General features: G+C 50.3%; 1 protein-coding gene across 1 annotated transcript in view; it reads right to left on the bottom strand.

The window, feature by feature from the left end:
• The window catches only part of SLC1A7 (solute carrier family 1 member 7), a 47741-nt gene extending 35507 nt beyond the window's left edge, over positions 1-12234 (bottom strand). The window contains 2 exon segments of the mRNA XM_047791508.1: positions 4879-4958; positions 11884-12234. Of these exon segments, the coding sequence (XP_047647464.1) occupies positions 4879-4958; positions 11884-12018 (215 nt within the window). The 5' untranslated portion in view covers positions 12019-12234.
• Between the last annotated feature and the right edge of the window lie 2319 nt (positions 12235-14553).

Genomic DNA, 14553 nt, shown 5'->3' with positions numbered 1-14553 from the left:
CACAACCTCATGGTTCCTAGTTGGATTTGTTAACCACTGCGCTGCAACAGGAACTCCTGGAGGCCCTTCAAAGACAAGGAAGGCAGGATTTCTGGCTGGTCTTGGAAGAGGGGTAGAGGGAATGAAGGTGCGGACAGAGAAAAGAGGCCCCTGAGCTGGAAGATGCCAGACGGAGGGAAGAGTGACAGAGCTGGGCTCGACCCCAGGCCATGAGCCACCTCCCGCCCCGCCCCCCCCCCCCCCCCCCCCCCCCCGCCCCCGGTTCCATTCTCTGGAACAAAATATCTCTGTGGCTGTTTCCCTGTTGGCGGTGAGACCCTCCAAGGCAGGCGTAGGGACTTCTCTCCCCTTGTGTCAACTGCACCATTACCGCCCGTACCGCTGTCCATCTCATCCCCTCTCTTTGCTTAGCTACTCAATTCCTGTCTTCTGCAAAAATCTCTCACACTGACCACCAGGTAGAGGTGAGTGTGAATGACAAGGGGGAAATGAACAGACCCCCCTCCCAGATCTCATGTCAAAACACAGCAATGCACATGGCTCTTCTCCACAGAGGGGTCCTGGCAACTGGACCTACCCCTTGGAAGCAGCATGAGGGGCTGGTCCAGATATGAATGCTAATTTATTTCTACATTTGTATAGATACAAATCTATATCTATTTGACATAGAAATTTCTTTCTATCGATATAGAAAATGGTATTTCTATCCCATCATGTGATAGGCCAGCCATGAGTGCAAATTCATTTAACCAACAACAGTGAGTACAGCCAGGGTTACAAGCAGTATCAGGAATGGAGAGAGGGCATCAGGAGTTATCAATAAATGAAAATCTGGGAGGACGTCACAGAAGAAACCTGATCTAGGTTTTGACCACAGAGTAGGACTTAACTAAGGGGAGAAGAGGGGGCAGGTGAGCTAGGGTGGTCCGTGGCATGTTTAGGGATTAAAGTGGTGACCGGCCTAATGTCAAGGGCTTGGCATCGGGAAGGGAGGCAGGTTCTTCTGAGAAAGAGGTGGGAGTATTTAGTCATGGGTGCCAGGCTTTGAGGCCCAGACTTGCAAGTTATTGGAACTGAAACAAACGTGCTTTGATGTGTGTCCTCCTACTGCCCCGGAGCAATCACACCACAGAAAAGCTCTGTCTCCTGGGGTGGTGGCTTGGGGCCCTGAGACTGAAAAGCAGCCATCCTCATGCCAGGCTCTTTAGCCATCCAGCCAGAAGGCATGATCCCAAGACATCAGGGGTTCTTTTTTAAACCATTAGAACACTTGTGGCTATTTTACTGTTTGGGCCTTTTGGCAGTTCTGGTTCAGTAAACATGGCATGAGGGCTGACATAAGATTTTTCAAAGCATCTTTGGTGATTTGGCTCTGTTCTGAGTAACCTTCACACCAGAGTGGATGTTTCTTAAGCAGAGGAATGCCTGGCCCTGGGGTGGCCAGGAGCAAGAGCTCGGGAGACTGTGGGCAATGGAAGGAAGGAAGGAAGAATGGGTGGGTGCATGGGTGGATGATGGATGGATGGGTTACAGACCAGGTGAAGGTAAAGGACTGAGGGCTCAGGGACCGAGTGGCTGGGGGCTGGGAAATGTGTTATTTTCCCCCAAGAAGGTTTACTTCTCCCTTAGTAGGAAAGTTTTAAAGCACTTCCATTTTTCAGTGACACGGTTGCTCTGCAGCAGCCCAAACTGTATAATAAACATATGAAACATATGAATACACACTGGCTTTTCTCAAGTTAATACCACATTCCAATTCCAGCCAAGAGAAAGCACTTGAGTCTAGTGGCAAGAGACCAGGCCTTTGAAAGCCAGGACTCCGAGAGCTGGGTGGCCCCAAAGTCACTGGGGAAGCGGGGCAAACGGAGGCCCAGGGTGAGAGCGCTTTCCCCAAGGTCACACGATGACTTGCAGTGGAAGCAGGTCTACGACCCAAGCCTCTGACTCTGAGTCCATGATTTTTTTTTTTAAGTTAAATAACTTGCCCGAGATCACACAGCTAGGAAATGGCAGGATGGGCACCCAGGTCTGTCTGACTCCAGGGTCCATGCAAGGGCTTCTGCCTTTGAGGTGTTTCCGTTTTGAGTGAGAGGCAATGCCCAGGCAGTGTGTAAAGTCAGCAACAAAGGATGGTCAGGATGCCTAACAATATTGCTGTAAAACTGGGGGTGCGGGGGAGGAAACAGCAACAAAAACGCCCGTCCTTCCTCCATCTACACATTTAACTTGGTTGTTGTGTAATTGTCTCTTTTCTCATCAGCCTCCCTCACAGCCTGTGAGCTAATCAGGGACAGACCCTCATTCATCCCTGTATCTTCAGTGCCTGGTACCCAAAAGGCACAGCGCATGATCGCTGACCTCATTAATTCACTGCGCAGGTTATTAATAAGCACCTACTATGTGCCAGGCATTTGGCAAAGTCCAGAGTGGAACCTCCACAGAATATTGTCTCTGCCCGCACAGAGTTTATGGTCCAGTGGGAGATAGAGAAACAAGTTGACAACTGAATACGAACAGAATAGCAACACAGAGCAAGAGCTGTGCTGGCAAAAGGAGAGCACGTGGTGGGGAGAGTGGAGGCAGGGGCGAAGGGGGACTGGGGGACAGCCTTTCTGAGGAGGTCGCGTGGAAATTAAGATAGAAAGGAAGAGGAAGGGAAAGACATATAAAGTGTTGGGGAAGCGTGTTCCAGGCAGAAGGAGCAGCCTATGCGGAGACCCTGAGACTGGAGGGGGTTTGGTCTGCTTAGGAAACTGAGGGGTCAGGGAACTAGGAGTGAGTGAGGCATGAGATCAGATGGGGCACAGGTGGGGAGGATCCTGCAGGGCCTCCTACAGGTCAGGTTAAGGATGTGAGGGTTTGTTCTAAATTCCACAGGAGGGGTTTGCATTGTGGTGCGTCGGTATCCGTGGCATCTCTGGAGCACTGGGATGCAGGTTCCTTCCCTGTGCCCCACCTGTGACATAGGTCACAACTTTGGCTTGGATCTGATCCCTGGCTCGGGAACGCCATATGCCACAAGGTGGTGAAAAAAGAAGGGGAAAAAAAAAAAAAAGGCCATGGGTCCCACTGAAATGTTTAAGGTGAATGAAGAGCATGGCCCAGTTGGCTTTTCATGGAATCATTCTGGCCACCAGGTGGAGAACAGATGAGAGGGGCACCAAAGCCAGGAGACCAGTGAGGTTGGCGGGCATGATGCTGGGCTCTCGGGGGCAGGGAAGAATCAGCTGGAGTTGCTGATGGACCAGCTGCTGGGGAAAGAGGAGAAACAAGGAGGCTTGGATAATGGGCAGATGGAGCTGCCACTCACAAGCAGAAAACGGAAGGAACTGGTTTGTGGGGTAAAATCTCAAGCTGGCTACGCTAAATCGAAATCCTGTGAAACATCCTGCGGCGATTTGAGTATGTGCTCAGCGAGATCTGTTTTTGGAGGTGCTGGGGCTGGTGGTGGCATATTAAAGCCGCGAGGACAGATGAGAAAAGGCCTGAGACAGCGCCGCCGTAGAGGTTGCATAGAGGGAGAGGTGCTAGGATGGAGGGACAGAGAGCAGACAAAGCCGGAGACATCAGGCCATAGGGCGGAGTGTTTCTAGAAGGAAAGAGTGGCCAACTGCTGTATCAAGTGTGTCGACTGCTGCAGAAAGGTCCCATCAATTAGGAACTCAGAGTGTCCTTTGGGTTTAGCAATGGGGAGGCTACTGGCATGACCTTGACAGATTCCCTGACTCTGAGAATGACGCGAAAGGTGCATGAAGAGGAGACAATGACCAGAGTTGGTTGAGGCGTCAGGGAAGTCTTCCGGGGGGAGGTGGCCTTTCAGCAGAGCCTTGAAGGCTGAGTCCTGAGAGACCCAAATGCTGGGCACGAAGCTGAACTGAGCTCTTCTGTGTGCAGCAGAAAGTACCATCACCAGGCCTCCAGGGCCGGGGCAGCATTATCTCCACCCCCAGGGGCAAAGGGGAGAAGGGCTGGCTCATTCCTGGCAGCAGGTCAACTGGGGAGACTGAGGACCCTGCCCCAGGGGACGGAGCCCACTCCCTCCCCCAGGACTCAGGGGCTTGTCCACCTCACTCCCTGTAGAGAAGTCCTGGGAGGTGAGGGCAAAGGGCTCTCAGGCATTGTCTGGAGCCACCAACTTGATACATAGCTGGAAACTCTGAGACCTAGAGAGGGGCAGGGGCTGGCTCAAGGCCACCAGCAGGTCAGTGGTAGGACCCCGGTGGTCTCCAAGTGTTTCCTGTGGCCTCACCCTAATGGGTAAAGACTGACTTCTCTAGCTTGGCATTCAAGGTCGTTCATGATTGAGCAAGGACACACCCTCCAACCTCACATCCCCTCGGCTCACCTCCCACCCTGTGATCAGCCCCCGAACATTTAGCTCATGCAAATAGATGGCCCCGGGTAGGTGTTGTTATTCTCATTTTACAGATGAGAAGACTGAGGCACAGAGAAGTCTGATAACCTGTCCAAGGGCGGTACAGCAGACAGCCAGGCCAGGATATCACCCCATGAGTGTCCCCAAGGTCATCTTTTCCCCACACCCCGCTGCATCCACCCCAAAGAGCCCCTCCCTGGGAGCCATCCCTGAATGCCCTGGCCCCGAGCTACCCTGGAGTCAGGTCACATCCTAGGACTCTAAATCACTTGCTCAAGTCACTAAAATGTTCATGGAATGGGACTGAAATAACGGATGCCACTGAACAACTCAGGCTCCAGCAGCCTATGACACTGCCTATTACCCATAAACCCCCACAATCACACCACCCAGAGCCTGCAGTCCAGCCACACACAGCAGGAGCAGGGCACCTAGAGACTCTGTATAGAGTCTGCTCCTCCAACCCCCTGCCCCAGACCTCCCGCCAAACACTCGCCTCTCACCTGGAGACCACCAGGGGTAGGATCAGCATCTTCAACATCCTCATCAGGAGCTCTCCAGGAAACTGGAAATAACTAATTTCCTGAAAACACAGCAAGGGCTGGGGTTAGAGCAGGCAGCCCAGACGTCCCAGTTTCTTTCCAATCTTCACAGCACCATTTCAGCTGCATGCTCCTGTCTGGCACATGGACAGCAGAGTCCATGCAGAAAGCACTGGCTTGGGAGCCAAGCAGACTTGGGATCTAATCTTGGCCCCCTCTAATAGCTGTGTGGCCTTAAGCAAGCTACTCAACTTCTCTGAGTTTTTCCTCATCTATAACACGAGGGTAATCACCACTCCGTATTGCCATTGGGAGGCTTAAATGAGAAGATGCACGTAAAGCACTTGGCAGAGGGCCTGGACGAGAGTAAACGGGCATCAATCCCAGTAAATAACCGCTCTCCCCCACCTCTGCACCATTCACCCGCCTAGCTGTGCTGTAAGTCTGTCTCATGTAATAGATGACAAGTGGCGAGAGGGCAAGGCGCTGTAGCATTCACACATTCATTTACCCCATACTGTGCCAGGCATCAAACTGGGTACCCAAGAATGAATTAGGCACAGGTTCAGCACCAGAGAAGTTGTCAGTTTACTCTATGAAGAGACTGACACATAAACAGGCCAGGGGATTCTTAAGTCAACTTCTACTTCTGTACCGGGTCGTCTCTTTAGTGCCCTCCCCCCGACTTTCCTAGATTCTTATCAGCCCCTTGAAGCGTGGCTTCCATTTAAAATGCTAAATGAGAGCGAGAATGGGATTGGCTTGGTGAGACCCCACTCTGTATATTAAAGAGCCCTTACTGGGCAGAGCTCTTGCCTCCAGCTTCCTCATAGGCTGCTGGTTCCAGCCTATCCAGGGGGCCCTTAGATTAGAGCACCAAGTCCTTGCCCAATCATCTGTCTCCAGAGTAACAGGTCCCAAGACTAGAAGCTGCCCGCTGAAGAGGAAGGGATCCCTAAGCCCAGTTACGTTTGAATTTCAGGGAAACAACAAATATTTGATCTTAAAGCCAAAAATGATTTGTTGTTTATCTGAAATTCAAATTTAACGGAATGTGATGTTTTTAAATTTTTTTAATTCAATTTTGTTGTTTCTGACATTAGCTTGAGTCTGCTTTCCTCAGGAAGTAAGCTTGTGGGTGAGGCCGGTACATGGGCTTACAAGCACCATCTGATTTGAATTTTTGTACTTGTAACTATTTTTTAAAACCAAAGCCAAACATAACCCTTGGTTACTGGTGTGATGCTTTGAAAAGCCCCAAATTATAGAATGTTGGTGCTGAGAAGGGGTTTTAAAGATCTTAAGGTTCAGCTGACTCATTTTATAGATGAGGAAGCTTGGCCAGGAGAGGGAGGTGCTTGCCCAGAGTGACCTAGCAACAGGGCAGGACCAGAAGTCAGGCCTCCTAGTCCTCATTTTCAATGCACCAGAGAATCTACCTTAAAAAATAGACCCTGAAATTCCCGTCATGGCACAGTGGAAACGAATCCAACTAGTATCCGTGAGGTTGCAGGTTTGGTCCCTGGCCTTGCTCAGTGGGTTAAGGATCCGGAGTTGCCATGAGCTGTGGAGTAGGTCACAGACGTGACTCGGATCTGGCGTTGCTGTGGCTCTGGCGTAGGCCGGCAGCTGTAGCTCCAATTCAACCCCTAGCCTGAGAACCTCCATATGCAGCGCGTGTGGCCCTAAAAAGACCAAAAAAAAAAAAAAAAGGTACCCATCCTGGAGTTCCCATAGTGGCTCAGTGGAAACAAATCTGACTAGCATCCATGAAGACGCAGGTTCGATCCCTGGCCTTGCTCAGTGGGTAAGGGTACCAGCTGTGAGCTTTGGTGTAAGTCATAGATGCAGCTCAGACTCCACGATGCTGTGGCATAGGCCGGGGGCTACAGTTCTGATTCGACCCCTAGCCTCGGAACCTCGATATGCCGTGGGTGCAGCCCTAAAAAGACACACACACACACACTACCCATCCTATGTCTTTTTAATTTATTTTAATCCACGTGTATATTCTTTAATTTAGATATCACTATCGTGATAAAAAGGTGGTCATTCCTCACCCATTTATATCCTCCAGTCCATGCCTCCAGCAGTGACCATTCTCAGCTCCTCTAGCCGTTTCCCGTAGTTTGGCTATTTGTAAATAATGTGGTTATTACGCTATTCCTGGATATGCCTTTTTGACATCTATTAACTTTCCTGCCACAACAAATGAGGGCTTTGTTCCTTTTCCCTTTTATCTCCTATCGTTTCACTGTTATATCAATTTTGGTTAAATTCATTGTCAAAGTTTATAATGTTTTGATCACAAAATATTGTTCACTGTTGAGCCGGCCATATCTCCTTTCATTTTTTCCCCTAAAGGTAATAACTGACTGATTTTTCACTTACTTCCTTCTCTGTGAACCACTCATTAATCTCTTCCAAATGCCTGAGGGCCTGACAATAGTATTTTCTATGTATTCAAACACATAGGTCCCTTTTGAGACCCATGGGACCTCATTCCGGGAGCTCCCCATCCTTCTGTCCAGGTTGGGCAGATTGTTCTTTAGGCCCAGAGGTTGTCACAGGTCTCATCTTTGCTGTTATTATGGGATGTTCTCCTGTGTGGGATCCTTTCTTTCCTGGACCCCTTGCCTACTTGGTTTACCTTCTTGTTTTGCTGGAACATCTCCTTTGGTCACCTCCTCGTAAGGGTGAATGGGAGAGAAACTTCTGAGTTTTCCACAGTAAAAATGCCTTTATGCTATTTACGTCTAATAATAGGTGGGCCATAAATGAGATCCTTAGTATAAAAGAAAGTCCCCTCCCTATTTCAAAACCATATCCTCTTTGACTTCTAGATTCTAGCATTGCTTTCAGTGCTTGGAGCCATTCTCACTCCCTCGTCTTTACATTAGATGAGCTTTATGCCCTCAGAACCACTCAAGGGTCATCTGTTTATCTCCAGTTTTCTGTAATTTTCATGGTGATGTATCGTGGTAGGAGATTTCCTTCCTTTGTAAAAAATTCTTAGTGCTATGCATGCCTTTCACGTCTGAGAAACATTCCTGTTTTTCTCTGTGAAATTTTTCTGGAAGCTCTCTTTAAAGCTCTTATTAGTGGGTTCGATGTTGGACGTTTTCGTTTTCTTATAGTTCCTTTTTCTACTTACATTTCTTTTGGTTTTCCTTTCTGCAGGATTTGGGTCACTTTATCTCAGCTACTGACATTTTTATCTTGGCTCCTCTACGTTTAATTTCCGAAATTGCTTTCTTGTTCTTGGGTTGTTTCTTCTTTTTTCATCCTGTTCTGTTTTACAGTCCCTATGTGTTTTCTCACATCTCTGGAGAACTGAAGTATTTTTTTAAGAGTTTAAGGGGTTTCTTCTACTCCCTGCATTGCCCCTGCTCCATTAGAGACCCACTGTCCTGTCTGCTTGGTCCCTGTCTTCCGCATTCGCAGCTTTGACTTTGGCTTCTGCTTGTGTGTAAGTGCGAGGCCCTCAACCTCTGTGTGCATGAGGGGAAACCTGTCAACTGAAGGCTCCTGAAGGAAGGCTTAAGGCGGGAAGATCGGGCTTTTTCACTGGGTTGCGGGGGGGAGGGTGGGATGGGGAGGATTCTCCTCAGCAGAATCTGGGGATCTTCTTTCTGAGGCTTCAGCAAGAGAAGTCCTACCTCTGGCTGGGTGAGGGGGGCGCTGTGCCTAAGCCCAGCTGACGGCAGCCTTAAGGGGATCCCACACTCAGGATGCAGGTGTCCGTGAATTCGCTTGAAGCACGTGCCTCACCACCTCCCCTGCCCCAGCACACCCCGGGGGGGCCTCATAGCCCTCGGTCAAGCTGCTCCGGTTGTTGGGACAGGCAGGGGGATAGAGATGGTGGAGGAGGAGTCCCCTGATTACTGGAAGAGACCTAGGGGTCTAACTGCTCTAGTCACAAAATTCTAACCCAAGGTTCTGATTTCCCCCGCATGCTCGACCCCTGCCTCCTGCAGCATTTTGCGCTTTCAAGTCCAGAGCGCTTCTGGAGTTCTCCCAGACAAACTCAAGTGGTATCTGCTTCTGCAGACACGAGACTTCATGCAGCTTCTTGTGTTCTACTAAGCGAGATCACTCAGCTCTATCCACTTCCCATCTGGCCTGATTTTTTTGTCATTCCTTGACTTCTTTTCTCCAGTTTTGTCTCTTTGTCTATTGAATTTGTTCTTGGCAGTTTATGCTTAAAAAAAAAAAAAATTCTAGGAGTTTCCATTGTGGCGCAGCAGAAACGAACCCAACTAGGAACCATGAGGTTGCAGGTTCAATCCCTGGCCTTGCTCAATGGGTTGAGGATCCAGTGTTGCCATGAGCTGTGGTGTAGGTCGCAGACGCGGCTCAGATCCTGTGTGGCTGTTGCTGTGGCATAGGCTGGCCACTGTAGCTCCAATTTGACCCCTAGCCTGGGAACCTCCATATGCTGCAGGTGTTGCCCTGAACAGCAAAAAAATAAATAAATAAAATTCTGTTACTATAATTGTAGTGGTATCCCAGGAAGGAAAAGAAAATGGGTGCTATTGCAAATCCATCATCGTTTAACTGAAACTCTCAAAAATGATCTATATTTTTAAATGAGATATTCATTTCCAGAGATAAATCCTGTGATGGTGTAAGCTCTTTTCACAAGTAGGACAGTCTACCATTTTGCATATTGTGTAGGATTTTTGCCTGTTGCATCAGCTTACAAAATAACAAGGGTTTGGTTTCTGAGTCACAGGCAGAGATCAAACAAACAATTCCTGGATTTCAAAGTAAGATGCTGAGAAAGCCAATTCCTGCCAAATAATTGTTCTAAGACTCCACATCTTTCCTTCAATTTATCTGGCAGGTTAACCCAAACCGGAACACATTCGCATTTCCAAGCAGATGGGGAAGGCAGCCTCGGCAGAGGAGGCCCCAGATGAGTCTGGCTTTTAATAACAGGCATTCCAATTTGTTTTCACAAAATAATCTTCCTGGAAGAGATATATCTTAGCTGCTGAGGAAAATCAAGGAAAGTGGCTTGTAGATTTGTTGTGCCTTTGCCGGTTTAATCCAACCATTTGTTGAGGGTTCTCTTGTGACCCTGAGCAAGGCTCACATTTTGGTTCAAGAAAGCCGACGGGATAATCAAATTGGAGTCTGATGGGAGAAATAGATTTTTAACAAGTGATTCTGAAGCAAGACTGCCAGCAGCTGGGTTCCAGCGGAGGAATGAGCATGGGGGGAGTGTGGAAAGAGCGTCTTATTTCAGATGTGGGCAGGTTTGGAAGAATTTTTGTGAGATATGGAATAGCTGAGGGGCTTGGTGTAGGTAGGACTTGGATGGCGGAATGCGGTAACACCCACTGTACCCTGGCACTGATGAGTCCTTGTTTACTTCTTAACAGCAGCTCTAGCAGACGTGGAGTCCCAGCCCCTCCGTTTTACAGAAAAGGAAACCGAGTGCTGAAAGAAAGATTGAATTTTGCCTTTGGCCACACTCGTCGCCTCAAAGTTCAGGGTTCCTCTGCCTCCAGAGTCCACGCGCCTCCCTAAATAACTGACAGCAGCTCAACGGCGTTACTGTAGCAATAGTGGGCTCCATTCTCAGAGAAGGGTCTTTTCCTTTTAATGGAAGATGTAATCGGATGCCTTGAGGCCCAGTTAGAGAGATTATGTTGGATGTCACTGAATTGTAGGAAGAGGAATTTGATAAAATAGGGAATCTTCCAGGAGCCCCGTGACAAAACCTCTCGCCTCGACCAAGCTCTAGATGGTCTATTCTGAGCCCTCTTTTCAACTAACTCATCCTTGGGCCTTGTCTTTGTCTTGCTACACCCATTTGTAGCAAAACCCCTGTTCGTCAATTTCGTGAGCCTCCCCCAACTCTGCCTTCAACCAAGATCCTGGTAAGTGGGTTTAGCAGGAATCCCCCTACCCTACCCTCAAGGTCTCCTCTTAGTAATTTTCTATCCATTGAACCCCTCGCTATGCTCATTGGCTGTAGATCCCAGCTGTCACCATCATATTCGGAGTCGAGCCTGGTCTCTCTCTCCTGTTGCCATAGTCTTGAATAAAGTCCTCCTCCCCCTTGAACAAGTGTCAGGATAATTTTCCCTTCAGCCCTATGTGTGTCCTTCCCTCTCATTTAAGAGATGGGTGCTACATGAGAAAAGGCCCTTCCCCAGGCAAGGCTTCTTCCCGCTTGCAGTTACACAGGCCAGAACTCTGGGGGCCTGCCTTGCCTCTCTGTTCCTCAACCCCACACCGGATCAGCTGCCCCATCCCGAAGCTTCCTCTTTTAGAAACAGCTCTCATGTGTGCTCCATTCATCCCTGTCATATCTCGCCCCACCCTTGGCCCCCTGCCTGTCCCACCACTACCCCATCTTGCACTCGGCCCCAGAGGATGTCGCCAAGCTCAGGTCTGACCACGTCATGGCCCTGCTCAAAGCTTGCTGTGGCTGCCCCCAATCTGTGCTTGGTGAGGGGGTCCAGAGGCCTGACGGCCCCTGTCCTCCAGCCCCTGCCTCCCAGCATACATTCCAGCTGCCATGTACAGCTTGCTCCAACACCCTGCAACTCTTTCCTGCTCCTCTGCCTTGCTCCTGCTCTTGCCTTTGTCTGGAACATCCTCTCTGGCTCTCTGTCCATGAGCTTCTTTAGGAGGTGTTCTCTGATGCCTGCTTTGCAAGCTTACAGACCCAATCTTCCCTCCCCGACAGGTCTAAGCTGGTGGTTAGTCTAATGAGGTATCCTTGCTTCTCGCTCACCTGGAGATGCCAGCTTGTACCACTTCCCCTCTCACTCTAGCCCTGCAGTGCATTTATCACACCCCCTTTACAGAGGAGAAAACTGGGACTCAGAGAGGCAAAGCGATCCCCCACTGTCGTGTCATCAGGGAGCCACAGAGTGGGAATGTGACCCCCAGTCTCCCAGGCCCACCCAGCACTCTGAGATGGGGACGTGTGATGCCCACATGGCTGACCTGCGGTGAGAGGTGCCGGGTCCTCAGGAAGAAGCCGAGGAGGCAGCCCACGGTGACAGATAGCACAGACAGGATGAGCAGCCCGTTCCGCCGGCACACATCCCAACCTCGTGCCAGGATGGCACCCAGCACCATGGCGAGCCCAGCCTGCTGGCCCGGGGCACAGCACCATTCCCTGCACGGGAGGCCAGCCGGGCACAGGGTCCTGGCTGGGGGCTCTGGCTCCTCAGCCGGCGGGTAGTCAGGGTCACTGAGCACCAGTTGCCAGCCCCACAGCCATGGCTTGCGTGGCTGCCCCAGAGGGAAGTCACAATCCTATTACCAGCTGCATCATTAGGAGCCAGGAGCAGATTAGAGCCTGGGAAATTAGAGCAGGCCACGTGGTTGGGGGTTCCGACCTCAAAGCCAAGTGCTCCTCTTAAATGGGGGAGGGAACCAGGAACCGGTAGGAGAAAGGAGAGGAACGTTTGGTTGGTTGGTTTGATTTTCACCTCCACTGCATTCCAGACAAATTAAAAGCAAGATGATAATTAGCAATAATAAATAATAATAAATACCTAACAAGGCCAGCCATCGCCAGCGTTAAGCATTAATTGTGCACCATGGGCTGTTCTAGGTTCACTCTACTGGTATTAGCACATTTAATCCTAACACCAGCCTCTAGCAGGGAGTGCTCTAAACACCCTTTTTTTTTTTTTTTTTGTCCTTTTGTCTTTTCAGGGCCGCTCCCGTGGCATATGGAGGTTCCCAGGCTAGGGGTCCAATCGGAGCTGTAGCTGCCGGCCTACACCACAGCCACAGCAATGCGGGATCTGAGCCACATCTGCGACCTACACCGCAGCTCACAGCAACGCCGGATCCTTACCCCACTGAGCGAGGCCAGGGATCGAACCTGCAACCTCATGGTTCCTAGTCGGATTCGTTAACCACTGAGCCATGATGGGAACGCCTAAGTATCCTTTTACAGACGAGGAAATGGGCAAAGAGAGGTTGAGCATGCTGTGGGGCAGGCCTGTTCTAGCAGCTGTACCTACGTGATTTCCATCAGGAAGTCATCCCCGCCATCCTCGGGGTTCAAACTTCGCTTTACTGGAAGGGAGATTGAGGCCCCAGGAGCCAGAGACCCTTGGTCACGGTCGCAGAGCTGGCAAATAGCAGAGTGGAATTCAGGCCTATGTTGGTTTGGTTTCTACCACCTGAGTAGGTGATGGGTTCAAGGGTGCTTCCCAGTATTGCGGGGAATGTAGGACCTGAGTTCTTACTCGGGCTCTGGCACCCACTGTGATATGTCTCCATCAGGGCTGCTTTAAGCCAAAAGCTGGGACCCCTGTAGGTTCCCAGGGCTTATTTTTCAGGGCTTTTTTTTTTTCTTTTGTGGCTGTACCCATGGCATAGGAAAGTTTCCAGGCCAGGGATCGAATCTGAGCCACAGCTGCAGCAATGCCAGATGCTTTACCCACTGCACCAGGCCAGGGATCGAACCCACACCACTGTAGAGACAATGCTTGGATCCTTAACCCACTGTGCCACAGGGGGAACTCCAGAGTGCATTATTTTTAAAGATGACAGGGCCCAAGGGACCCACATTCAAGTCCCAGCACTGCTGCATACTAGCTGTGTGATCCCCGACAAGCCATTTAAGTGCTCAGTGCCTTGTCTCCCTAATCAAGCAGACATCATGACAGCATCTCCTTCACTGGGGCTGGTGCAGCCTTCCACCCAGAGAACACCGAGAAAGCAATGGGAACTATAAGCTGCCAAGCAGGGGAGCTGCTAGGCTCATCATCTATAGTTAGCATTTTTTGATAAAAGGTTTTTGGTTTTGTTTATGTTTTGTTTTTAGGGCTACACCTGCTGTATATGGAAGTCCCAGGCCAGGGGTCAATTTGGAGCTGCAGCTGCCGGCCACAGCCACGCGGGATCTGAGCCACGTCTGCAACCTACACCACAGCTCACGGCAACACCAGATCCTGAACCCACTGAGCGAGGCCAGGGATCAAACCCGAAACATCATGGATACTCGTCAGGTTCATTTCCGCAGGAACTCCTGCGTTTTGTTTTTTTGTGCGTTTTGTTTTTTTTCTGTTTCTTGTGGCCTGGCCTGCCCTTTAAAGCCAGAGGGAATTAACTCTCGTCTATTTCACCAGGAGTCTGTAATCGCATTAGGGGCAGTCAGATGGCCACAGGGTCTGCCCTAGGGGTAGGGTGTGCACAAGGCTGCCTCCCCTGACAAAGGGGATGGGAGGGGCGCAAGGAACAACGGGTCCAGGTGGAGGGGGTTGGGGTGCAGGCCCTGCAGCCATGGGCAAAGCTGCCATCTGAGAGAGGACCCTTAGATTCTGGGTCAACCAGCTCTGTGACTTTAACCCTGGACCTCCTTAGGAAGAGAGAAATGGCCCAGGTGCTAAGGATCCCTCGGTTCAACAACCCAATCCTCCAGGCCCCCCGGTTCTTTGCCAGTAGCTTTAGGGGTGAAGGGGGTAGATACAAGTCTGAGAGTCTTTTTTTAAAATCTTTTTAGGGCTGAGGCTCCCAGGCTAGGGGTCTAATCAGAGCTGCAGCTGCTGGCCTACACCACAGCCACGGCAACACCAGATCCGAGCTGTGTCTGCGACCTACACCACAGCTTGTGGCAATGCCAGATCCTTATCCCACTGTGTGAGGCCGGGG

This window comes from Phacochoerus africanus, chromosome 8, assembly GCF_016906955.1.
Source record: "Phacochoerus africanus isolate WHEZ1 chromosome 8, ROS_Pafr_v1, whole genome shotgun sequence".
NCBI classification, from domain to species: Eukaryota; Metazoa; Chordata; class Mammalia; order Artiodactyla; family Suidae; genus Phacochoerus; species Phacochoerus africanus.
Note: the sequence above shows the minus strand (reverse complement) of the source record. Positions and strands in the feature narration are given on the sequence as shown.